At 38.5% G+C, this 27,644-nt stretch overlaps 1 protein-coding gene across 4 annotated transcripts; it reads left to right on the top strand.

The window, feature by feature from the left end:
- Nucleotides 1-89: 89 nt before the first annotated feature.
- scap (SREBF chaperone) lies at nucleotides 90-27,616 on the top strand. 4 transcript variants are annotated; one of them, XM_055047112.1, is made up of 23 exons: nucleotides 90-269; nucleotides 4,065-4,265; nucleotides 7,091-7,208; nucleotides 8,025-8,182; nucleotides 8,547-8,767; nucleotides 10,131-10,236; nucleotides 11,326-11,498; nucleotides 12,717-12,843; nucleotides 14,704-14,816; nucleotides 14,904-14,998; nucleotides 15,123-15,221; nucleotides 15,427-15,639; nucleotides 15,823-16,202; nucleotides 16,898-17,047; nucleotides 18,653-18,854; nucleotides 18,944-19,059; nucleotides 20,803-21,334; nucleotides 21,727-21,812; nucleotides 22,025-22,107; nucleotides 22,267-22,433; nucleotides 22,554-22,634; nucleotides 22,936-23,142; nucleotides 24,035-27,616. In XM_055047112.1, the coding sequence occupies exons 2-23, from the start codon at nucleotides 4,144-4,146 to the stop codon at nucleotides 24,278-24,280; spliced, it is 3,795 nt and encodes a 1,264-aa protein (XP_054903087.1). In that variant the 5' UTR covers nucleotides 90-269; nucleotides 4,065-4,143; the 3' UTR covers nucleotides 24,281-27,616. The 4 variants fall into 4 exon arrangements, with proteins under 4 accessions (XP_054903087.1, XP_054903086.1, XP_054903085.1 ...); XM_055047111.1 differs by lacking the exon at nucleotides 90-269 and adding an exon at nucleotides 1,578-1,834; XM_055047110.1 differs by lacking the exon at nucleotides 90-269 and adding an exon at nucleotides 2,391-2,839.
- Nucleotides 27,617-27,644: the final 28 nt, after the last annotated feature.

Below are 27,644 nucleotides of genomic sequence, written 5' to 3'. Positions count from 1 at the left end.
AATGTGCAGTGCCGGTCTGTATCCACTTGGGGTCGCTTTTGCATTGTTTTTGGTACAGAGGGGTGAGAGGTCGAAGTGGAGAGGTCTTGTTGGGATTTTACAACCAACCAGTAGTTTTTATGCGTTGTTGCTGTGTGTCGCCATCACATTAGAGGAGCTTGTGAGGAGTTTAATACATTTCAGAATAATAGTACTGCATCTGGTCGTTAGTTCACCGAGCAGGAAAACACCGACAGAGTCGTTTGGAGGAAATACTGGAGCTAGTTTAGGTGAGTGTTTGGACAGTGAAGCTATCGTAGTAGCATTAGCCATGCTAGCTCAATGGAAAGCATGGAAGCTGCTGCTATTCTTAATTTCTTTAAATAAAAACAACTTTTAGTTGTAATTAATCCCTGTTCTTGATGATTGTATACTATACTCCAGTCCTGAAATATACATTTTGAAGAAGCGACTGGACTCAGGTTGGCGTTTTAGCTAAGCTAACATTGTATTATTCGCACCCTCCCCCCGAAAAACAAATAGTTATAGTAATACTTTTAAATAAGTTTTTAAAATACCTCCTTGGTTACTAGATTATGTGACTTGTTTTCCCGGTTTGGTCCTTGATATAAGAATTAAAATTAATCTTATACAAGTTATGAATCAAGTTCACGGAGAAGCTAACGTCGCTAAATGTCTGATTGTTGTGCTAGCCTTTAGCTTGGTGCCAAAACAAATTAAATATAGTTTCTAAATGGGTAAAACATATTAAATCAACATTTTAAGGCACTGTTAGTGTGACAAACACTTTTTTTACTTGTTTTCCTGTGATTTAAGATTATGATGTTTAAGTACTTATGGTATAGCAAGGTTTTTGTATTTTGATTGACAGAATTTAGAGATGCTAAATATTGTTTCAAGTTCAAAACCTGCATGCATGGTGATAATTACATAATGTATTAGTTGTTTACTAATTTGAAGCAGATTATAAACTAATAAGATCGTACTGCTAGTTAGGAAAGCGTCAACTGCAAAGTCCATCAGTTTCAGGTGAGCTGCTGATTTGCCTGAAGTGAACACATAAGAAGCAGGAATACTTTAAACCTCTGTAACTTGTCTTATTCAATGGTTTATTTATTATGAATGTGCCAAATTTAGGTTTTTGAAGTGGTTCATATTTTTAATGTGGTGTTGATTTGTTGCATCAAACACAAGCAGCTCCTTGGGCATGTCTGTAATGTCTGTGTTATAACTTGCAGGTGATGTTGCAACAAGGTTGCATCAGCTCCCCTCCATCTATTCATGTGCTTTCTCTCTTAGGTTAAATTTACAGTGAGTGGAAAATAAGTAGTAAATGTTACATAGTTTCAAATTTTCTGCATGCTGTTCTCCAGGAATAATTAATAAGACAAAATTAGTTGGGTCTTTTTCCTGCTTCTATTAAGCGTTTAGTCTAAAATGACGCAACCAATGTGCAGAAACAGTCCGCCTGTCTCACATCATTAGTTATTACGACCTGGTTACTGATCGACAGAAACTTTCTCTCTTCTGCTTGTAAACTGCTGTGTTGCAGCTCATTCACAGGGACCTTGTCTGCAGTTTACAACAGCACTGATGGTCTCCGCTTATCAGCGGCGCATGCTTCAGCATTATGCAACTATGTCACTGAATTTTGATGCAGTTATGCTTGGGAGAATGGATGCAGCCTGAAGCTTTCTGGGATGTTGCTGGTTATTGTTTTTGGCAGTTTGATGCATGTCTTGCACGATACGTAACGGTGCTTCAACATCCCGCTGCAATCAATGAAACCGGGGGCAGCTTTCAAATTTGACTTTTTTGGAAGGGTTGAAAAGAGGTGAGAATTTTAACTTCCTCCCCAACTGTTTTATTTTAAGACAGTTTGATCAAGTTCTTTTTGCTGATGTGTTGTAAAGCTCGCCAAATCTCCACCTAATGGAGGTCATTCAGGGCCAAAAGCCTTATTAATGTAGACAAAAAGTTTGTTGGACACAGACAAAAGTTTAAAGGTTTCTGTCTAAAGTATTTTTGCAGAGTTTTTGCTTTAAAGTTTTCCAAACTCTTTCTGATTATCACCTGCCATAATGACTGAAGAGAACACAAACCCTCCATTGTGAGGCTGCTGCCTACCAACACTTTGCTGTTGGCCGTTGTCCAGAGGCCACTTTCTTTGTTGCGCTGGTGTTTGTAAAGATTCCTTCAGCCTTGGCGTGCTTTTTGAGCAGTAGTGTCTTGGAATCCTTGGCCTAAGAGCTGTGACCCAAGTAGGAGTGAGTGCAATGGGAGGTGGCCACTGGGCCTGCACCCGGCGCGCCGAGTTTCCGATCAGCTCAATCCCGGATTAGTTCACTAACGGAGATGCTGTTGATCCCTTTTGCCGAATCAGGCCTTGCTCCTGCACCCACGTAACCCTGCAGCCCTCGGTGAGCTGAATTGACAGTTTAAAGATGGAGATTTTCATTCAGAGATTTCAATGAGTGCCTCGCAAGAAGAAGTGAGTGGGACTCTGACATTTCTCTGGTAATAGTCTGGAAAGGCTTTATTTCAGACTACTGATTTTTGGCCTTTGCAGAAGCCATTGTGTAAGCTTGCCGTTGCTGTGTTTACTGTTTGGAGTATTTATAACAGCAGATCAAGAGGCTCCTGAGGAGAATTCCTCCCAGGGAATGTTTCCGTCGCTCCCGGGGGGAAGAGACAAGCCGTCACAGACTTTGCTTGACTTCAAAAGGCAGCGCAATATCAACCACAACGCACAGATTAGGCTAAAAAATCGCAGCGCTGCCGCTTTCAAGGGCCATAAACAGGTGGGACCCCGACAGATAAACGGCTCTCCCATCAGCAGGTACTGTCACTGCGGCATGAAGCTTTTGTGTTTGACACAGTAGCTGATGTTGTATGGAGGGAGGTAAGAGAGAGGGTTAGTTAGAAAAAAAACAGTACCTATGCTGTTGAGATTTCTGCTCCAGCTCTGCTTGTGTTTGCCTGATATGAAGCGAGACGGAACGTCACCTGTTTGCTGAGGGAACAGACAGGAGCTGAGATTGAGTTGATACAGGAGGGAGGATGTTTCTGAAGCAGGCGAACCACCCAGAGGAAAAGATTTCACACAGTGTTCACCTGTCACTGTTCAGGCTGCTCTCAAGTGAGAATAAAACTATATTTATAGGAGGAGCTCAGTCAGAGTAGTAGTTTATAATTTTAATGTTTGTGCCATTTCTAATTAAATATGCAACAATTTCTTATGCTTTTTTAGTAAATTATTACTGTTCTTACTGAATTTATGCCTCTGAACATTATGAATGTTATTAGTTTTGGCCTAATTACTGCTCTGAATATGCTTTAAACAAATCTCTTTTCTGAGACTTTATACTCCAGTTAATGATTAATCGATTACTAAATTGGTTAAAGATTATTTTAATAATCGATTCATCCTGGTTAATCCGGTTGAAAGTGTTCCCCCTAAAATAAACAGACTTATTCATTAATTCTTCTGAAAGTTTTGATAATTTCCGAGGTGACCTAAGTGCAGCAGTTATGTATGTACTCCCCTTTATTTCTTCCTGTTAACGTGAAAACACACCCAGAACGTTTTCCAAGAAAATGAGCTCGTAAGTGTTGTTTTCCTCCAGGTGTGGATGGTTTGAGTTGGATGTTTTCTCGAGCCGGGAATGTGCCCACACCTTTTTGGCTTCTGAAAGAGTTGTGTGTTTAATGCTGTCTAGCATGTGACCACAGTTGGAGCTGGCCTAAAAGGAAAACAGATAATTTTTTCAGTCTGCACCATGTTTGCTAATGGAGTGGGAGTATAAGATTGGTCTGGTGTTGAAGGCATCATAGTTTCTTTTTCTGTAAATGTATTGTAGGAATTTCCACTATAAAAACCAACATGAATCATGCATTTTACTTCTTCTGGAGTTTCGCAACAAAATCTTGACAAACCCGAAATGTGCTTTGTATTTTTTTTCCTTCTGCATCCTAAAGAGTTGCTTGAATTTTAGGTTGTTGGTGAGACAAACAAGATATTTTGCAACGTAAACCTATTGAATTTTTCACATATTTGGACTCAGGTGTCTGGATGCTCCGCGGCGCACCGTCCTCGGCCGCCCTGTGCTTCCCAATGGCCGGGAGTTGACCACAAGCACGAGGATGACGCTGCGAGAGCAGCTGAGAGAGAAGATCTCGGCGGCCTTTTACCGCCATGGGCTGCTGTGTGCCTCCTACCCAGTACCCATCATCCTTTTCACCTCCGCCAGCATCCTCACCTGCTGGTAGGTACTCTGTGATGAAGCTCTTATGATTCTGTGCTCAGTTATTTTGTATATCATACTCATTCGGATTTGTAAAGGTTTTCATGCCCCCCCAAACTCCAATGTACTTTATTGAGATTTTATGTGCGCCATTAAATAGTGTTTAATTGTGAAAGGGAGAAAAAATTCGGCATGGTTTTCAACTTTTAGTCACAAATGAAATGCTAACATTGTGGTGTGCATTTGTATTTAACCCCTGTGTACGCTGATAGACTCATGATTCTCTTTTTGGTATGTGTTGGTCTATCACATTGGTGAAAAATATTCTTAAGTGTGTGGTTGTACCACTCAAAGTGTGAAATAGTTGTGAGAGACGCTGTATGTTTTCTGTTTTTCACCTTTAACAGACATGAGTTAAACATTTCTCTGTGCTTTTTGTAGGTCAGAACTTGTTTTATATTTATTTTCTTGCTGATTAGTAATTCCTGTTTTAGGCAATTCATTATTGGTCTAAAAATATGTTATGAAGAGGGAGAAAAATGTGATTGTAAATCCCAGGATCATAAATGGAAAAAAGAGTGACTTACACTCTGGAAAATACTGTAGCTTAAAGTGTGTTTAATTATTCTCATTTTAAAAGAGCAGGATGTCTGTGTATTCTGAAAACCTTAAATTCTAAAATTAAATTCTAAAATTCTTAAAATCTAAAATTAAGACCTTGAAATAGCTGAAAGTAGTCCTTTAATATTTCAATGACAAGTCTTAAATTTAGTCTTGATGGCTCTATTTAATCTCCTATTTGTACATAATTGTTTGTCTTACAGGATTTTCTAAAGTTTGAGACACACTCAGACTTCCTCATTGTGTTTTGTGTCTCGAGGCTGCCACTAACTCACTGATAACATACTCTTGCTAGCTAGCTTTTTTGTGTCCGACATGGGTATGTGCACATTTATCACCAATTTAGAAGTTTTCTGTGGAGATATAAGTCTTAAATTTCACTTATTATGATTTTAAAAAGTCTTTTTAGATCATAATTTTCATCTACGGCAGTTTGGAAATTTTTTGTTCAGATTTGCTCTGTTCTGGCAGAACATGGACTTTGCCCTGACTTTTGTGAAAAATATTCTGGAGACTCATTTGCCGTTTTTGACACGCGGCCTCCAATAACACATGAAAGGTGAGCAAAGTTGTCATGAGGTGTGGACTCACTGAACTGCACAGAATAAAGAGAAAATTTGGCTGAGTTCAAGGCCATCTGTACATACATAACAGCTCCCCCACTGACAGCACCACCACTCACTTAACACGTGCACATACAGTGTCTGCTCTTGCTAAATAAGTGGACCAAGGAGAGGACATAGGTCAGAGACTTGCTTGGGCCCCATCAGTGGAGGGATTGTAAAACAATCGCGGCAATCTAAAACACACTCATGCACCTGCTGCGTGTTCGCCCTGCAGCACGCTGCGGCAGGGTGTTGGCTGCTGCCCGAGGGGAAAGCAAGGGAGGAAAGAGCTCATTGACAAGGCTGTTAAAGGCAATGCCGGGACAGAGGGCTGTGAGAAAGTGGCCCTGTGAGAATGGGATGCCTGTCTCTCCATCTGCCTGACAGGAGGGGGTTTGGCCAAACACAAAAGAAGCTTTTGTATAGGTACAGTGACCTAGAAGCACTGGAGGAGGCCATGGAAAGCTTAATGGAGGGAGGGGGTTGAAAGAGAAAGAACAAATACTTTTAAAGGAGTAAAAAATATTTGGGCAAGAGCACATCATGCACTTTCAGCGAATGCATGGTTGGTCAGTGTTAATCAAAACGAGCGAATCAGCAAACTGAGATTTCTCTGCCTCGTTTCAGCAGCCCCCAGTTAGTGCACATAAACCAACTTTTCAAGAAAGACTAATTCAGGCAGAAAGTCTGAATGATAAATTGACCTAGATATTGTGATAAATGATAATAACATTTTGTGAATGATCACTTTTAACTATTCTAATAATGATAGTGACAGATTAATGCAAGTACACACTCTCAAAGGTTAAAAAAAACTTTCTAAAGAACATCTAACACTAGAACTGCAAAACACTTTAAATATCCAAAATAAACAACAATAATTAAAATGAATTATAAAGTCTTTGTAACCAAAATTGCATTTAAAAAATTTAAAAGGCAAAAGTGCCAGACAGGATTTTGAAGGAAGAAAAAAAGGTGAAAAATAACTACTTCGTACTGGGTATCAAATGTTTGCAAAATTTTTCAAATTGTAGCTTTTAAATTATATTAAATAGAAGCATCTCTAATTATTGTTTAGGTATAAATGATCAAACTCATTTTGATTTATTATGTGATCAATGTATTTATTGCTTGTTGTGACTTTGCTATATTAGCATTTGCAAAAATTTACATACCCCCCTGAGGGTTTTTCTTCTTGTCTCAGAGAAAAATCTGAATCTCACACACATCTCTATTCATCATTCATAGCTCTGTAATGGCAGCATTTTTCCAGTTTTATTGATGTAAGCATAAGAAGGACAATGTTGCCCTCCTAACACAGGCCCAGGCATATAAATGGTGTTGACTCTTGAAGGAGATGAAGAAAAATGAAACAGTTCCCTCTTTATGGAGCATGTCCAACTGGGGCTAGCAGGAAAAGCCAGAGGTTCCGGTTTCATCTTCCCTGAAGGATCAGCCACAAACAAGAAAACACCCATGACTGTCGGTTCTTTGTGACTGTCTTTGTGGCCTCTTACAGTGAACTGGTTCATTGATTTTATTATTCCAATAGAAGATTTGACATATATTTTAAAAACACATCTGGACTCACAGGTAGCAACTCTGTTGTCGTTCTGCCAGCTATCCGTTGCTGAGGCTTCCCCTGCCTGGGACGGGTCCTGTGGAGTTCACCACAGGTGTGCGAGACTACAGCGTCCCTTCCCATGAGCCTCTGGGAGATCTAGAACGACCAGACTGGGTAAGAGATTAGAGGTTACAAATGTATTTAAGGTCTGCAACTGCTGATTGTCTTAGTAATTGATTACTGTGACAATTAATCGGCTACAATAATTGGCACATTCTGTTTTTTATTTAAGCACCAAAGTCGTTTTTTTTTTATAGAATATTAGAAATACATTAAAAGATTAAAATAAACAATTCAATTCATTTTCTAAATAAAAAAGAAGTTTTGTTGCCTAAAATGCAATAATATATAATTTCTTATGAAAAACCCTTAATAATTTGTAACATAGGATGCCTCTACAGCTAAATAAATACTTTTAATATCAACATGTGAAAAGCTCTAACTTAACACCAACACAGTGTAGGGCTGATCTGTTGACTAAATTTCTGGTTAATGAAATAATAATTGGATAGTAAAAGGTGCTTAGTAGGGTTTTTTACTGAATTTTAACCTGGTGAAGCTAAAATTATGCCACTTGAGAATAATATATGTATAAAGTGGACAAATCTCTTAACAATGTCTCACACAAGATTTCCACCTTAGGTTAAGAGCAAATAAGAAAAAAAATGTCTGGTTTTCAGATTTCAGAAATAAAATCAGAAAGTTGTGATGTACAAATGTGTTTTACCATCTTTTCTGTTTTCTCCCTAAATAAAAATCTCTGTACCTGAAAGACTAACTGCACATCACCACTAACACTCTGATCCTACTGCAATTGTGTTCTACTTTCTGTACATAATTGTTCATTTGTCACATAGAATTGTTAAAGGTTTAAGTTATAATATTCTGCAATGCAGGATTCATGTAATTTCCATTCATGTGGTGTTGTAGTACCACGGGCCTCCGGTCGCCTACATCCAGCAGGTGTTGGTGAAGGCAGCCGTGTCTCCGTGGGACAGCAGCCTCGTGCCAGTGGACATGTTTCGGTCTCCTCTGGGGAAAGTCTTCAGTCTGCTGGAGGAGATTCGCAACCACGTGCACTCCGACGGGTAAACAGGCCTGTTACACCAACAGTTTGTTGTTTTTGTGATAAACCGGCCTCCTCACGGTTTGCAGGAGATCAAACAAACTGGTGACCTCAACCTGATTTGCGTCAGCAAAAAAGGAAAACATCCATGACCTTAAAAAAACTAAAACTCTTTCACTTGTTTGGCAGCAGCACTGTGCAAGCTCTGATGTGCACACTGGTTTGTAGGTCAGGCCCTTGTTTACTGATGATCTGGGTTGATTTTCAGGATATGGACACATTAGCCATATCTTCATATTTTACATCAAATTTAAATCCTGAGTCTCTTTAATTTGTCTTTTTTCACATTTCCAATCATTTCTACTTCTGGGTTCTTTTCTCTCCAGCTCTGGCATTCGAAGCCTGGAAGCGCTGTGTCTCCAGGTGACAGACCTGTTTCCAGGGTTGCGGCGGATGCAGTCGGTGCTGCCAGAACACGGCTGCCTCCTCGTGTCTCCTGGCAACTACTGGCAGAACCAGCGGGACCTGTTTGACTCGGACTCGGACCTCCTCAAGACTATTCAGAAACACGAACCGAAAGGACTGCACACCTCAGCGACGCTGCGAGGTAGAAACTCTGCTGATGATTAATGATTATGCAGGATGGATGCAGAGGGAGACGGTTAACTAGAACCCCAGCCCATCAAGTTGTTGTTCTCACTTTTTTAGCACCATAACTCTTATCACATTGCTTGTAAACATTGGATTAATTTGTAATTTTTTTTTGCAATAGGCCAAAACAAAGTAGTGCATTTTTTAAAAAGTGAAAGGAAAACTACATGATTTTTAACTTGTTTGGAAATAAAAATCTGAAAAGTGTGTCATTTGGTCTTTGTGATGCTGTCTGTTCACTAATGTTCTTTAACAAAACCTCTGAGGCCTTCATTAGCTGTGTTTCCCTTATAAATGTGTACAAAATGTTTTTAAAAAGTTTTGCAACTATGGTGTTTCCTTTAAATAAGAAATGTAATTAAAATTACACGTAAATATGTTTGGTCATGCGATGACTTATTAAAAAAGTTGCAGCGCCACGATCCTCCTTTCTTCATCTTTTTCACCAAAATTAACATCTGGTTGTCGATCACATGACCTGTGTGATGTTAAAAAGTGTTTCCATTGTAGTTTTGTGAAATACATTGATTTTGGTTCAGCTGAAACATCACCTCATTTTTTTTTATCATAAAACAAGTGTTTTCAAAATTGTCATGTTTTCATTATAGACCTTTGGTTATAGTAGATTGTATTAATTAATTTCATTCATAAGAGTTTTGCAAAATATTCATGATTATATAATTATGTGTCTATTATAAGCATATAATTTATATTTATGATGAAATTCTTAAAAAAATACATTAATTTATGTGTTTATGCAAATGGAAAATCAGACAGATTTTAGAACGTTTGCTCTTTCCAAAGGTAATAGCTTAATTTAGCTTGTTGAACCCAAACTAAATCTCAAATGTAATGCTCTTTCAAATGATCTTGGATCACCTATTATAAGTCGCTTGTGAGCAAGGATTAATCAAACTAGTGAACTAAAAGGCTTTTATGCTGACTTTGCACAAGCAGTTTAATTTCTATGGACCTTATTTGAATTTATCCTAGCATATTGCCCCGCCTCTCCATTCAAGTGATGCTTAGCCAGAATCTGTGTTATCTCCTTTCAGCATCATGACATCAACATGTCCCAAACGCTGGTCTGTTTTGATCTTACACAGCAGAAATAAATGATCTCATATGAGTGAGGTACATGGTGGTTTTTCATCTATAATGAGCACTCTCATATTCCTGATAACTGAGGAGTAACTCCTGATCATGCTGAAGTCATTTGTCTGACACGTGGTCTTTGGCCACAGCGTAAAAATGTAATTTAGGTCAATTTGCTGCATTTTTGGGTGAAAAAAACATAATCCAGTCTTTGTGTGTTTCAGACCTGCTGTTTGGCGTCCCTGGAAAGTACACAGGAGTCAGTCACTACAACAGGAAGAGAGTGGTCACATACACAATTACTGTGGTTCTTTCTAATTATGATGCAGGGTGAGTTGAAAGGCAAAAAAAAAATAATTTTGGGGTGATATTTTGAATACTTCAGACCTTTAGACAGTCATGAATCCTCCTGACTGGAATATTAATATTTTTAACGTAAGAGTTTTCTCCTCTCAGGATTTAATGTCACATTAATTCGGAAACACCTGTTGATTTAAAGCATGAATGTTTTGTATAATTTAAATGTCAGAGGATTCCAAGGCCTTTTCTGCTTAAAACTGGTAAAATGTCTTTTTTTACATGTTCAGAAATGACTATGAAGTACATATTGCATTCCAACATGCATTTGTTCGTCAGGGGGTCAAACAAACCACTGTAAACCATTTAATGAACTTAATTAGAAGAAGTCCAACAGCTAATTTTGTTCAGAAAAACTTTGTTGGACTCTTTTCCCACAACTAATTTTAAATATATTAATATCTAAGTAGGTTAATGTTTTTCTTAGAATAATTAAAGTTCTGCTTGATGTTGAGTTCAATGAATTTCCCAGCCTGAGATCAGAGTCCACTGAAGAAACTCTTTGTTTTTAAATTAAAACTGAATCTTAAAGGACTCTTACAGAAGTGTTTAGGGCTACATAATTGTTCTTACTGAAAGGAAATTATTTTTAGAATTAAACCGCTGCAAATATACAAGATGAGACCAGAATATCTTGACTTTATGTGCATGTTTATTAGTTCAGGTTAGAGGCAATGTCTGTGTATAATTGAATCATTTTGGACCCAAATCTACTTGGTCAACTTGATTTATTCATAGGAACTAGACCAGAATTTAGCTTTAAAAGAAAATACGGTAAGTTTGTGTTTATTTTTATTTATTTGGTTATATATTACATGCTGCACTGCTCAGCCTAGCTCAATTCAGTTGCAGGCCCTCCCAGTTGCATTTAAACACATTTTTCTCTAAAAGCATTCATAGTTGCACACTGCTCTAATGTATACGTATTACCGCTTTGAGTAACCATAATATACAAAAGATATTCAAATTTCGTCCTGTAACCAAGGAAAAGCTGCTTTTGTACACTCCTTTGCACTATTTTTTGTTTTGTTTAAACATTGTCACGTTCGTGTGTGTGTTCAGCTTTCTGAGTAGCTTGCGGACCCGTCTGAAGCAGCTTCACCCGTCGGCCAACTGCAGCCTGAGAGACGACCACATGGTCCACATCCACTTCAAGGAGGAGATTGGCATCGCTGAACTAATTCCCCTCGTCACCACATACATCATACTTTTCGCCTATATCTACTTCTCCACCCGTAAGTCTGCGCTGCACGTCCGTCCTGCGTCTTTGATCCATTTTGGCTCCACTCTGTGTTTATTTTTTTATTATTTGTAGAGCGTACATTCAGTCCATTGGCTGCTGTGCCTTTGTTTGTGCACATTTGTTTGAGTGCCAAGGTTGTTCCTGTCTGGTATGAGGATAATCCAATGTGATTATCCTCACACTGGAACATTGCACACCTCTGTAAGAATGCAGCAAGCAAACCTCCAGCAGCTTCCAGGGAAAACATTACTTCAGAGAACAAACATATGTACTCAACACAAAGATTTAATTCAAATTCAATGAGTTACGTTAAAAGAAAATTTTTCCCCTTTTAAAAGCAGTTTGTCCAAACGTTTCCAAACAAACTTCTTATGACTGCATAAGAAGTTTGTCAGTAATATTTTTGATATCCTCCTAATATGCTAATGACATCTGTAAAGCTTTATTAGCCTATTTATTCTTAAAACAGCAGGTTTCATTTAACTTTTTTAAGGTATTATTTGAATTAAAAAAAACAAATCTAAATTTACTGTTACTTCAAAAAAGGCACACAGTGTTCATTATTTGTTTTCATAGTTGCCTTTTTTAACCTCATTTGTGATATTGAGATCTCAACTCTGTACTCAAATGGAGATCTGGGTGATGTAAGATTAATTGGTATTTGTGGTTTTTCTTATATTTTAAAAATTTTTATCAGTAAATAAATATCAGTTTTTGTTTTACTCAGTCATAAAAAAGTCAGTTTTTGTTATGACTGACCACAGCCAAAGAAGATGAAACGTAGATATTTGGCTAATTGCCTAAATTTTTGCCCTACTTATTGAATCCCTAAAATTGACAGAATGTTCTCTTTTCTTTAACTAAGACCGTATAAGTTGTAAAGTAAACTTGAGATAAAACAGTTCAAGTGGATTAATACGTTACATTTATTAGAGGGAAATAAAGGCTTTTTTTCACGCTATTGCAGGTTTGAAGTTGTAAAAGAAAGAATTGATAGCTACAGCTATTGCTGTACTAAGCGATAAAATATAAAAATCTTTACTAAATATTAGTTGTTTTAATTAAAGGTTAACTGTGCATGTACTGTATGGTTTGTAAAATAATTACATCCATGCTAAAGTGTCCATCAGATATTAGTAACCAGAGAGCAACAAAGGGGTGAAGTAATCTCAAATAAAAAGTGAATCAATAACCTCCTCCTTCCTTGCAGGTAAGATCGACATGGTGAAGTCTAAGTGGGGCCTGGCGCTGGCTGCTGTGGTCACAGTCCTCAGCTCCCTGCTCATGTCTGTGGGACTGTGTACTCTGTTTGGCCTGACGCCCACGCTGAACGGAGGGTAGGAGTGCCCACATTTTTCTCATGCTTTGGTTAAGATAACGTAAAAAGGTTTGGTTTGTCCTCCACCACCAGACATGGTTGGTGAGAATTCAACATTTTTTCGTCAGTTTTCACACTTTATGGTTTGGAGAGATATTTTTCAAAGCCAGCACTTTTTTACTTTCAAAAAGCTGCTGAAAGGATCTAAATGTAATTTAGGATGATTTGTTCAAAATGTATTATGACAGTGAGTAATACTCCCATGTTGTTCATATATGATATCACACATTGAAATCAAGGCTTTTAGTTTCTGTACTGCTGTTAGAACAATACAGCTCTTATGGAATCCCCTTCATGTTATTTATTTACCTCAGTATGTCTTTATTGAGGTAAATATTTACTCCCCTAGGAGACTCTTAGTTTTATTATCTGTTGCCTTATTCTGCTTACTCACTTGCATTCACACACAACCGACACACATGCTTCAGACTTTCTGTTTCCTCCACGCTGATAACAGACTGATGTCTGTTAATGTTTATAACCAGAACTCAAAAATCAGTGTGTCACTGTTGGTAGGACAGGAAGCGGGTTGGACTACTTCAGAGGGAGGAGATTCTGTCTTGTTGACGTTAACTGGTTTCGTCCAATCATTTGAGGATTATTAAAGAGCTGACATCGTGGCGTGACAATGGCACCCTGGTGTTCAACCACTGCCTAAGATCCACGCATGTCTGCCGTAGGCTGTGCTCATTATGGGTGGGCTTGTACAAACAAAACCCGGGCAACTTCAACTTAAACTGTTAAACCTGGAAGACCCAGGTTTAAAATATTCTTAAAACTAATGACTTTTTCTATGCACAACTGATTGACTCTAATTTTTAAAATGTTTGTTGTTTGATTAATAACTCAAAAGATGCAACTTTGGCTTGTGTAAACTGCTGAGTCATGATTGGCTTCACACTCAAGGCTACAAAGCCTACCCTGCGCATGTGTGCGTGTGTGTATGTGTGTGTGTGTTTATGTGTGTGATGTAATATGTAGAGCTGCTGACTCCTCTGTGACCCAGTTATACACTTACCTCCAAAGCTCCTGCTTATCGAAACTCTCACACTAATCTCTCTCACTTTATAATGGGAGGAAATTCCCTGCAGGCATCAGTCAGTTGCTAACTAAATGTTCTGAATGGCTGTTTTCCTGAAGAAAACCTTACTTCTCTCTCAGAAAAATCCCTTTGACTAACAGATACTATTGCAGTTTGTGTGAGCGTTCTCATTCTTATGACATGATTTTAATGTTAACCACTTTTTATGGTGCATGAGGATTATATTTATTTGGATTGTGGTTGGTTTTTTATGCGTTTATAACTAATTGAAGAGGCTTATCTTAAGGACCAGATAAGTCTGATGAAAGTGGATTATTTAGGTGCTTACACCACTTGTATTTTGTAGTTTATTGCCCAGACCTATCAAAAGTAGGTTTGGGCAATAAATTGATCTCATTGATTCTGTTTATGAAGACATAATTTTTGGATATTGTTTTTTTTCACCAAAGCACACTTTGAATTTGTGTGGCTCAGTTTTATCAGCCCTCCCATTGCATACTATCTTGTTAGGAATGGAGCTGATATAACACATTTTGTTGAAAGGGGAGTCAAACATCCAGGAGAAACATCTTCAGAGAACTTTCATTCAGCTCAACATGTACGATGCAATGTCTATATGCAAACAGTGTTTATGAAGTTAGAAAGGGTTTTTGTCAGACAGAAGAGTTTCTAAAATTGCTTTGACAATGCTGCAAATGCCAGTTGTGATTTCTTTAAGCTTTCTGACTCATTCTTTTTGTTTCCTAATTGGTTAATGTACCTTTTGTTTCCTTGCAGTGAGATCTTCCCTTATCTTGTTGTTGTGATCGGCCTGGAAAATGTGTTGGTGCTCACCAAGTCTGTGGTTTCCACACCCGTTGACCTTGAGGTCAAACTTCGAATTGCTCAGGGTAAGGTTTTCACCCAGTCATCATTTTAGGATTCACCGGGATTAAAAGCATGTAGGACCCTTAATGTTTTGTCCTTTGCTTCACTAGGCCTTAGTAATGAGAGCTGGTCTATCATGAAGAACATGGCCACTGAGCTGTGCATCATCCTGATTGGATATTTCACTTTGGTTCCAGCTATCCAGGTTAGAAAATTTTTCTTTAATGATTGCATCATGAGAAACAAGATGATTTTGTAAAAAAAAAAAAAAAAAAAAAGATAAACTTTAAGAATATAAAGTGATGAAAACAAATTTTTGTCTTGTGCAGGAGTTTTGTCTTTTTGCTGTCGTGGGGCTCGTTTCTGACTTTTTTCTGCAGATGTTTTTCTTCACAACAGTCCTGTCTATAGATATTCGCCGAATGGAGGTAAGACTTGCATGAAAAAACAAACATTTGATAAGAAAACATTTTTTTTTTACTTCTGAGAAGGAATCCTACTTCAGACACAGCCTAAGTTGTTACATTAGTTTTTTTGCGTAAACAACTGTGTGTAGCGAATAAATAATAATCAATTAGTTCCTTTGTAACTTCAGTGAAGGTAATATTTAAAATGAATCTAAATTAAATACAGCTGGCTGACCTGAACCGCCGGCTTCCCGCCGAAGCCGGCTTGCCTCCTTCAAAGCCGGGACCCCTGCGGACACGTGAGGCCCCTCCACCGCCTCGGCCTTCCCCTCACACAATCACTCTGCAGACCCCGGCCTTCAGGAACCTGAGACTCCCTAAAAGACTGCGTGTTGTGTACTTCTTGGCCCGCACACGCTTAGCCCAGCGCATCATCATGGTGAGTCAGTTTAATTCTTACTTAAATTAAAACAAATAATTAAATTTTTTTTTTTTAATCTTTTAATTTTATCATTCTGAAATTGCAGTACTTTTATTAAGGTTTATTAAACCATGAGTCCATGGCCAAACCCACCTCAACAGATTCACAAGTTTTAATTGTGTTTTTTCTCTACATTTTCAGGCTGGTACGGTAATCTGGATTGGCATCCTCGTCTACACGGACCCGGCTGGAATCCGCACCTACCTGGCTGCGCAGGTGTCCGAGCAGAGCCCCCTGGGGGACTCCGGCGGAGGCGGTTTAAGCCCCCATCTGGCGGTGGCACCGGTTTTTCGTGGCGGGGATCCTACCAGCACCCTGAGCATCCACCATGCTCCGCCTCCAACTCCTCTACCCGAAAACCAATCACAAGGTCACCTTGGCCCAGCAGGACCTCTTCCCCATGCCCCGCCCTCCGTGCCCCAGATCACCTGGGGGGCTGAAGATGAGGAAGGATGGAGGAGATTGTCTTTTAGACATTGGCCGTCGCTTTTCAGCTACTACAATATAACTTTAGCAAAGAAGTGAGTATTGCCTCAAATTACAAATTTAGTATTTTGTCTGTAACTCTAAAATAGGAGACTGGATTTAAACATTTATTATGTTGAACTTTATGCAAGTAAAAACATTGTATGTACAAATATATAATTAGTATACATTTGGTTTGGTTTTATTTTCCTTTTGATTTCAGTTTCTAGTTAAACTTATAAACTTTTCTCTAAAATGCCAGCAAAGCATTATTAGTAACTTCAGTAAAATCACAGCAGTACTTTTATCAAATGACTTGCATTGAAATAATGGTTTGGTCAGACTTTTTCTTTGACTTAAAAACTGTATTATAGCAACAGAAACAATATTATAGGATTTTTATTATAAATCTTAAAAATGATTAGAAAAACATGATTCTGCCAATCATTCAAGACATACATTTTTATTTGATTTCAACCTTCTATTACTTTAAGAGTGGATTTTGTTATTCTGTATGAAAACAGCTTTGTTTTTTAGTAAAAAAAAATAAAATAAAGTACCCTAATGTTTGCACTACGATTGCAAGATGACATTCTTAATAAATCTAACATTACTGACCTTTGACTTTACCGTTGAAATTACTTTGAGCTGCTTTTTTATTAAAAGAAAAACATGAATTTTAAAGCTGGGTCTTCCTTTATTTAAAGTCCAATTTCTAGATCAAAAATATCTTCCTCCTTGTCAATTTTAGGTACATCAGCCTTCTTCCGGTAATTCCCGTCACGATTCACTTGAGCCCCCAGGAGGCCATCGACACACGTCACCCTCAGGACACGAGACACCCTCCTCAACTAATCCCTAAAGTTTCTGCAGATATACAGACAGACCTCACCCTCTACAAGTAAGTATTTACTTCTGGAAGTATTTAAGGTGAACTTAATGACCACATTCACAGGAAACTGCATGATGAAATAATTTTAAGTAGTATTTATTTATGCTCATCTAAAAGTTGTGTCTTATATGCAGAATGCTTGTTTACCACATGTAACCCATTTCATATATTTTGAATAAGTACTTGCCTTTGCATTGTACTTTGTGCAAAAGGGCATCCAAATTATTTTGTAAGAATTACTACAGAACCTGAGTGAACCAAGGAGCAATCGACAGTTTTAATGTCAGACTTCACAAATTAATACGTAATACTATAAAGGCCAGTATTTCTATCCAGTCACCTTTTATCACATTCTACATCTACATTCTCTCCAACAATGTCAGAGTGTGGAGTTGAGTTGTCTTTGTTGTATAAGACATTGTGTTTTCTCCCAATTGCAGTTCACTGGAGTGGAAGCTGATCTTTTCATTTCAGACTGTATGTTAGTTTTCAAATATTTGGGTCAGGGTTGTGACCCTCACAGTTGGAGAAGAGGCTGTTGAGTTCATCTGACCCTGAAACAGATAGAAGACCAGTGTGCTAAAGATCAGTGTTGCATAATTTAGTGAGGGGCATATGATGAAACCCAAAAAACATATTTTTAGAACAATCATTTTGGGTATTTTTAACCACAGGGGGGATAAGTTGGTAAAATAGATTTAAATTGACTGGGAGATTCTCTTACTGGGAATGTCTCGCACAGATTCCAAGTATTCCAAACAAAACGTTTCCGTGTCCTCCTCCCAGATTTCTGAAAAATTGCTGCTGCCCCATGCTGGTAAAGATAAACCTGAGGCATTGTTGAGTTAACATGCGATTTTCTTTGGAGCCAAGTGTAGACAGGTTCTTACACAGAAGTGGAATGTGCATTGGTTTCTTTCCAAACATCTCCTTTCACTGGCTCGAATGGTGAAAAAAAAAAAATGAAGTACAAATCATGGCCTAATTATTCCTATTTATGTAAGTTCTGTGCAATGTTTTTCTCTTTTTTTTCTCCTTTTCTTAGATGAAGAGTTAAGACCAGATACATTTTATCCCCTCATTAGATTTAAACGGAATAAAAAGGAAAACATTTTTTGCATAATTGTTTTTGTTTTTTTTTCAGAAATAAATGATAAAATGTTGAGTGTTCCTTTACAGTCAACATTAATTGAAAGTTTTAACACTTAGAACTAAAGTTGATTAAATCCTTCCTTTTTCTGTTCTACTCTTTACATTTTTAATTGTTTAAAAAAGGAAAATTCAGGTTGCTGTAGTTTAGAAAGTAAAATAACCAAGTTCTGCTCATGTTAGGATTCTTCAAGCTCCAAACTTTTACTGGATACATTAAGTTGTTGCAAAGCCAGTTTTGCTCAGAGAAGGTAATTTTATTATCATTTTAACTCCACATTCCTTAGTTGAGAGCAGGCGGATTTTCCTTGTGCTGGTCAGGATCTTGTGAAATATGCTTAAAACATAAATATCTCCATAGGTGGAGATGATTGCTGGTTCATGGAATAGAAACAAATTTCTACTCCGCTGTTATTCTGAGGGAATTTAATCATTTCTGCCTTCTTCTCCCTGCTTCCTGTCCAGGGTGGCTGCTTTGGGCCTGGCTGCAGGGGTCCTGCTGGTTCTTCTTCTCTTCTGTCTCTACCGCGTTCTCTGCCCCCGTAACTACGGCAGAAATGGTGTTGCTCACGGGCGTCGGCGACGAGGCGACCTGCCTTGCGACGATTACGGTTATTCTCCACCTGTCAGTGAGATCTCTCCTCTGCTGCTGAGGGGACACAGTATGGTAGGAAGTGCTTTGGAAGGCTAATAAAAATGCTTCATGGTATTATAGAACTTGTTTACAAACATGACTTCACTCATTGGTTCTTGTAGGACATCGAGTGTTTGGCTAGCGATGGGATGTTGCTGGCCAGCTGTTGCTTGGCGGGACAGATCCGTGTTTGGGATGCCCAGACTGGTGACTGCCTGACGGTCATCCCAAAGCAACGGTGAGGTCACAATCTGAATTTCTTCTTCACCTACGCTGCCCTTACAAGCTGTCCAGACTTTAACCAGTTTGATTATTTACAATTCTTCTATTGGGGACAAGGAAAAGAATTATATCGTTTAGTCTTTTTTATGAACCCTTATCTGCATTTTATGATGCTGTCATAAAAACACAGAGAGGTCAGGTTGACATTGTGGGAAGGTTCCACGTTGTAATAATGACTAAAGTACTCCCTCCTGTTCACTGTAGTTCATATCTTTGCTCTATAGCTCTACAAACATGTTTAAAAGTAAACTGAACCACGAAATATGTTTAAATTTCTTGAAGCAAAAGTTCTTGTAGTGAGTTCTCCAAATGATTTCCTAATTTGTATTACTGGTACAGCTAAAAAATTTTAATATTATGAAAATATTAGAAAATGGAACCTGCATATTATTTATATTAGAGTAAAATATTTGAAACCTTCATTATGATTTTTAGAGTTTAGGGCTTACAAATAATGTAAATGTAAATGTTTTGCCAAATGTAATGTTATGTCTGACAAATGTAGATTTAAAATAAATGTTTGTACTTTGTTACTTTCACTGAAGGAGCACTGATAATTTAAGAGAAACATTAAATCTTAAACATGAGTTAATTTGTTCATTGGGGATGAAAACGCATGTTAAGAATTCAGTTTTTAACAAAAGAACTGGAATCATTCTTATTGGCAACCCCAACATTTCCTACAAAATGAAAGTGATTAAAATATTTTTGAAATTTATAATTAGCTTTTTAAAATTTAATCTGAGTTTTCTGGGAACTAATTAGGAATGCAAGACTCCTATTTCTTTGGGGCACAAATATGGCATGACACAGGCACATTTCTCTTTATCACTACCAGTGAGGCTTAATGAGGATCCATTTTTATTCATTATGGCACCAAATTGCAAATCTGCAAAGCTTATTGTTAAAAAGTCTAACAACCAGTAGATGATATTTTTGGAAAGTGTTTTAAAATCCTAAATATAAAGATGTGAAGCTTTCTAGACTGTTAACTGGAATTGTGTGCCTTAGTCTGATGAGAGTAACATTAAATAAAGGACAAACATGTGGTAAACAGCTTTATTCTACTTGCTATGTGCACTGAAGAATCTGATGCTGTGTGTCATCTCTTCAAAAGTCCCCATAAAGTTTAGTACATTGCATAAATTATTGGAAATGCTAGATTTAAAAAAAAAAAAAACCCAAAACACGGAAAAATATGAAAAACATGAAAACAGTTCCAGTCACAAAATTGGTGATTTTGTTCAAAACAGTAGGTTTTTTTCCTGCGCTGAATAAATATATTCAAGTTAAAAGTTGGTTATTTATATTTGTTCAGTGTGATTTTGGTCCGATAAATAAAACTGAGCCATATCAACTGATATTTTTCGCCAGCATGTTACTGCTTGTTTTTGGAGGTGGAGGTGAGGAGTTATAGTGATGCAGCACAGGATTGTGGGAAGTTTAATTGAAGAAGAGAAGCAGTAGTGAAGTCAGCGATGTGGTTATTTTTCAAGGTTATGAAAGCTTAGTGAAATATATAAAATATTCAGTATAGGAAAATACCATCTCTGCCTAAACAGCAACATTAATATCAGTTTTCACATCAGTGCAGTTTGAAGGCTTTTCCCATCTTTCCTGTCATTTATTGTGACCTCTTTGAGGAAAAAGCAGGCTGCTCTCTCTTTGTATCCATCTGATTGTTCTGGTTTCTCTACAGATTAAGACGATGCAGCAGCAGTGGCTGTTGGGAGCAGCGAGACGTCTGGGACACGATAACTGCAGAGTCCGACTGTGCCTGTGAATCCAGAGACCCGAATCTCGGCTGTAACGGTGTATCGGAGGACGACTGCTACCCGCTGAGACGTCGCACCGCTCCGACCCGGCCCCCTCTCTTCACCGACCAGCCCGACCTGACTCCGCTCATTGACACCAACTTTACCTCCCAGCCGCCCTCCAACCTCGCCACGCCACCCAGAGGAGGGTTTGACTTCGGAGGTCTGGTGGAGCGCGCCTACATGGAGCATGAGCCTCCGTCGCCGTCTACATACCCGTCTCCTTCCTCTGCCTCCTCCTCGCCTCCTTCAGCCACACATCTCCAGAGGACCCAGAGCCTGGGGGACACATCCGGGCCCCCACATCAGGCTGCCGGGGCTGGGACGCAGTCTGCTGGAGACTGGGAAAGCTCCGTCTGGGCCATGGAGCTGAGAGGGAACCTGATAGCTGCTGGGAGGAGCAGCGGCAAACTGGAGGTGTGTGAAACTAAATTAAATGTTGTTCTGGCTCATTTAGTTCAAGAGTATTGTAGATGCTGATGGCTGTGGACAGAAAAACTCACTTGCAGGGTAAACCCCAACCCTTGTTTCGGGTAGAACAAATTTACTGACACAGAATGTTGTTTCTTTTTTATCTTAAATGTAAAATTTATATATTTATTATACAATTTTGGCCTAATTGGTGCTCTGAGTAAGTCCTTCAGCAATTGGGCTTCTGCAGTGTCTGTATGCTCCAGTTAACGATGAACCATTTACTAAATTAGTTGACGATTATTTCAGCAATCAATTAATTATGATTGATATTTATTTCAGCCCTACTAAGTACTAGACAACATTTGAAATAAAGTTATTTTTTCATGTGGTTCCAGCTGTGGGATGCAGTAGAGGGGTCTCTGCGGTGCAGTAATGAAGATGGAGTCTCTGGTATCACTGCGCTCGCATTTCTTAACAACAGGTAAAACTCAGATCTTTTGCTTTTTTTCTTAAACAAAGATTAACAAAAACAAGACACATATGTGTGTTTCTGTTTATTTAATTTAAAAAATTCTTTCTTTTTGAGTCAATTTATTTCTGTTTGCTTGTTTTTAACTTCTGTAAAGTTGGATGTGAAAAGTGGAAGAAATGCACGGAGTTCTGATATCTGTTCTGATTTTCTGTTCTCCTCAGAATCGTGGCAGCGCGACTGAACGGGTCGTTAGATTTCTTCACTGTTGAGATTAACAAACCTTTGGGTCTGCTGCAGTACAGAGGTGAGATGATCCTTGTATTTATTTGACCTGAAATGTGACACTATTGTGTGATATATTCGTTCAAAAAATGTCAATGCATTTCCGTGTTAAACATTGAGACAGAAATGGCCTTGAAAAGCTGCAATAACAGAGAAATGGTCCTTGCTGTGATGCCTTCAGGAACCCCTGGGCGAGGCAGCATGCCCCCGTCTCCCTGTTACAGCAGCGAGGACCTGATCAGCTGTCAGCTCACTCGCTCTGTACAGTGTGCCCACCAGAAGCCGATCACTGTGTTGCGAGCGGCCGCAGGCAGGGTGGTCACCGGCAGCCAAGACCACACAGTCAGGGTAACACCAGAACTTGTGCAATTTACAACCAGAATCTTTTAAAACATTACTGGCTTCTCTATTTTTATAAAATGCAACAGAAAAGGAAACAAATACTCTTATTATTTTCTGTTTGGTCAGGTTTATCGTCTGGAGGACTCCTGCTGCCTTTTTACCCTGCAGGGTCACTCTGGGGGGATCACAGCCATCTACATTGACCAGGTCAGTAACACAAAAATTCATCTTTACTCTTCTATCAAATGGCTGGAACACCAAATAGTCAGACATAATTTAGTCTACAAATGTTGACTGTAGAAAAATAAATGTGATTCAGGTTGTTTGAAACAGGGTGTAGTTTTATATTCTGCAAAAAAACAACATTTTTTCCTTTTTTTTTTTTTAAAGCACTTGTGATATTATGACTTTTTTCTCTTAATTTTATGTCAATTTTTTTTCTTAGCATGGCCCTAATACTCCATCATTCAAAACAAATATAAAAGTAATCTTTTTTTTTTTTCATCAGACGATGGTTCTAGCAAGCGGTGGGCAGGATGGCGCCATCTGCCTGTGGGATGTCCTGACAGGAAGCCGCGTCAGCCATGTCTACGGTCACCGTGGCGACGTCACCTCCCTGGTCTGCACTACCTCCTGTGTCATCAGCTCAGGACTGGATGACCTCATCTGTATCTGGGACCGCAGCACTGGCATCAAACTGTACTCCATACAGCAGGTACTGAACGGCTCGCAGAAAGTAACAGTAGAAATACAAAGAGAACCACAGAAAATATTTTTTTGTTAGGTGAAATAAAAAAATAAAGTCATCCTTTAAGTCATCTTTTGAACTGTCGAAACTTTGACAAATATACGTACCAGTTTTTATTACTTCATTTCATTTCAACCATAAACCTCAACAATCAAAGGGTATGAATACTAATTCATCCTCTTTATATTTTTTTTTTCTGTTATTGGTTTGAAGTTTGACATTTTGTCGAGTAAATCCTTTCCTGAAACAGGGAGTGTCTGTGCATCCTCAAAAGGTCTTAAGCTCATGTTTCTAAAATAAGGCCTTGAATTCTTTTTTTTTTTAAAGTTGGTCTGAAACACTTTAATCACTAGTCTTAAATTTTGTTGTGCAAGATATTTTCTTGTAAATTTTGCCAATGACAAAATTTTGAGTGGTTTGCAAACATCTTCATTGTGTTCAGATGGGCTACTGCTAATTAGCTGCTAATTTACTCTTGCTAGTTACAGTAGCTTGGTGAAACAAAAAGGTTAAGGCCTTGAAATGTCTTAAATTAATTTTTGGAATTTTTATTTATTTATTTATTTATTTTTGATAGTTGGCCTACACTACCTTAAATTATGTCGTGTCCGGCATTAGTTGGAGTGACTCGGGGCTGTTGATGATACCGTTAACTATCTTCTAATTTACCCTGGCTGTCTAGCATTTTTGCCTAGATGTCTTGCTTTTATCATGGACACGTGATAGAAGCAGTTGGCTATTTCACCACCAGTTGGTTTAACGACATTTGTTTTAACCACTTGTTCACATCTGCTGCCAACCTGTACAATGGAAGGAGCAGAAAGGTTCCTCATTTCAACTGGTTGTTTCTTCTCACCAGGAGGTTGGCTGTGGGGCCAGTCTTGGCGTGATCTCTGAGTCTCTGCTGGTGACGGGGGGCCAGGGCTGCGTCTCCTTCTGGGACCTGAACTTTGGCGACTTGCTGCAGACCGTCTACCTGAGCCAGAGCGGCGACGGTCAGGGCGTCCGGCAGCTGCTGGTGCTGGACAATGCCGCCATCGTCTGCGACTTCGGCAGCGAGCTCAGCCTGGTCTATGTTCCCTCAGTGCTGGAGAAACTGGACTGAGGAAGATGGGCAGCTGGCACCGGGTGGGAAACACTCACTCGGCTCTATCATCTTACTTTTTCTTTTTCATATCAATTATGAGAAGTTCAGATGTTGAGAAAGGAAAAAAAAACTATCTCAAGGGTCATGGGATATGAAATCAAATCCACCATTCCCCATCTTTTTGTTCATTGTAAGTGCGAGCTTGTGCGTTTGCTTCGTTGCTCTGCCCTGGATGCTGCTGTCTTGGATGGGACTTTCTGTGATCTGACCCTCTGAATGAGGAAGATGGAGCAGTTTCATGTTTTGTCTGTTTTTGTTTTTTTTATATTTCTGCTGTGCCGTTTCACTTGACAGAAAAGTTAAGTCACAGTTCTACAGTCTGTTGGGATGAGCAGATTATGCGAGAGTGTGTGTGTGTATAAAACCTAATCCAAGCCTTTTTTTTTTCTCCAAGCAAACACCTTCTGAAAGGAAGAACTGAATTGTGAGGAGGAAGTGTGTGTATGCGTGTGTGTGTGTGAGTGAGTCAGGATGGGGGAAAACTGGTGATTACTGTAAAAAGTAAACCTCCGGTGGAGGATGTTTTTATATGTATAAATCTATTATTTATTAGCAATATGTTTTAAGTAACAGTTTGTCTGTGAGTGGCTAATCCCAACTCTTTAACTTCAATATTAAGTGGAAATGATGATGACTAAATGTAGGAAGGTGTTTGTTTGGCAGCGTTGAGCCAACTTTTTAAACTGGTCGCTTTTAATATTAAGCTGGAAAGTGTTGGAGGTGTTGGGTCCAAACTGCCCCTGGGTCCTGCGGGAGTGGGCGGGGCTGGGGGCAGCGTCTGATTCACGCTACTCCTTCATCAGGCTACCTCCATTCTTGAATTTTGTTGACTGATGATGTTGTGCACGAGTTCTTACCGCCTTCTTTATGCTTGTCGCCTTCTGAGGTTATTATTCCGAATCATTTTATGACGGTCAAGTCCAGACTTCCCAAAGTAAATCTCAGTAACTTTATCATTTTTCTAGCAGAATAAAAGAACCAAATCATTGCCATGCACTGGGACGTTGTTACTGAAGGAAGAAAAGGCAAAGTTAACTATTTCTGTATCAGTAAAGTGTTTAAAAATGAAACCTTGAAAGTGGAAGAAGCAATTTCACAGAAATTTTGGTTCATTCAGGCTTCAAGACTCTAGATAATGAAAGTTAAAGAAGCTGGATCTGGAAATGTTGGCAGGCTCTTTAACAGAGTGGAGGTAAGGTTTTACTTTACCAGTGAAAGTGATGTTCAAAGCACATTCTGTAATGTTTTACGGTAATTCCTGCATCATAGTTGCTCAGTTTAATGTTGCTTCTACTCATGGCAGGAAGACTAGAGTAAAATATTGAAAATATGGTACTTGGTACTTTTCCAAGTTGCATTCTTTGAATTACCTGCCAGAAAAACAGGTCAGAAAAACGCTTTCATTAGACTGAATAAAAGGAATCAAACTTCTGTTCCCTGATCTCGTCACGTGCAGTTTAGAAAACTGTTTAGAATGTAATCCACATCCACATATGATCAACTTTTTTCCCCCGAAACAAAGAAAATTCAGAATGTATTTTCTCCATCTTCCCAGCTACAGTTTGTGTCTTATGAATGTAGCCTCACAGCATGAATTGAGTGCACTACTAACTGACTCTGTTTGATATGTTCACACATTTTAATGCACTTTTTTGTTAATGTCATCTTCCAGTTAGGAGCAGTGGGTGTGTTTAGGCTCCCACACAACTGCAGCACGGTAACACAAGCTGTGGTTTCTCTGGGATGCTGCCAACGTGTTTACATTCAGGGAATAACCAGCTGACCCTCGCAGATTATGAGAACTCGGGTTTTCTAATTATTATTCAAACAGGCAGTCAAATTGCACCTGCATCCCACAGAAACCAGGCCATGTTGCCGCCTTGTTCGTTTGTTTCCTGCTGTCTAGTAGAGAAAAGCTTTGGAACTAGATGTCGTTTTTGTTTTTTGATATTTTCTAACTGGTTTTCCTTCTAGAAATGTGAATGAGTTGAAGCTGAAGTTTGGCATTTTAGAAAATATAAATGTTTTTAAGTGCTGAGAACAGAATATTTACATCCAAGTAGGACGACACCGCAAAGCACAAAAAATAATCTGACGTAAAGTCTTCCTGAAAGGGATAAATCTACCCTGTGGAGATATTTCTTATTGCTGCTAAATATTAGAAAAACATGTGACTGATAATGAAATTAGGGCCACTGACTGACTCTGCCTTTCTTTCCTCTGAGTTTGAGAAACAAATCAGAACTCTGACTTTAATCTGGAAAATAACTCTTAGCCAAAAAACAGGGTAGAATTTACTTTTTGATAGAGACAATGTTTTGACTTTTTCACATTTTTCTGTTCAAATTCCTTTTTTTTTCTCAATTGGAGAAACAAGTCAGAATTCTGGCTTTAATCTCAACGCTTATAATTAGAGTCCTCCAGCTAAAAACACTGATTAAAAAAGTAAAAAAAAAAAAGGCAAAAAACCAAGTTAATTTCAGAGATTCCTCAGCAAAAAGACTGACAAAAAGTCAGAAATTTAGTTTTTATTTACCTGAATTCAGACATTTTTCCCTCTCTGATTTTGAGAAGTCAGAATTCTTCATCTTTATAAAAACATCTTCAGAAACTCATCATCCAAAACAAGCAAAATAATGCCGTAAATCCACCAGAAAAGTTATTTCTCCTCCGACACAACTAACGTCTTTGAAGCTGGTTGCTCTGAGGTGACCAATCTGAATTTTAACAGAGCACCCCAACATTCAGTGGCTTAAATCTTTTTCCTTAAAATGACCGCAGGCGTTGAACCCACAATTTTTCCACTCTTCGTTGTCCCTCAATCGTCCCTTGTTCCATTCCATTGGTTAATCAGTACACAGTGTGGTAGCTATTAAAAATTATTCATATTTGCCAAAATGCCAATGATTTTTTTTAAGGAGCAAGTTCACTTTAGTCTTAGCCTTTTTATGAATGTTTTGGTTCAGATATGGACTTTTTATAATAATCCATATTCAGCAGCATTTTGCCTGGTAGCTGATGAGCTCTGTGCTTCATGCGAACACCTTCCCATGCTTTCAGTTTCTCCATATCAAGAGTTTGTGGCTGCAGAGAGATGCAAACAGATCCTGTACCTGGGCAGAAATCAGTCAATAGAATTTTATCTCCACATCTGGACATACCGTTAAGCAGAGCAAAGAAAACTCTGCTTCTCATAATATATTTCTGCAGGCTGGTGTAACAGAGGTAACTTATTTTGTAACAAAAATGTAAGACTTTGTACTAATTTTCAAATAAAGAGGCTTTGATACAATACCTTTTTATTATTTCTACTTTATTGAAT

The sequence above is a fragment of the Poeciliopsis prolifica genome, unplaced genomic scaffold (genome assembly GCF_027474105.1).
Source record: "Poeciliopsis prolifica strain line A6 unplaced genomic scaffold, Auburn_PproV2 SCAFFOLD025, whole genome shotgun sequence".
Taxonomy (NCBI): domain Eukaryota; kingdom Metazoa; phylum Chordata; class Actinopteri; order Cyprinodontiformes; family Poeciliidae; genus Poeciliopsis; species Poeciliopsis prolifica.
Note: the sequence above shows the minus strand (reverse complement) of the source record. Positions and strands in the feature narration are given on the sequence as shown.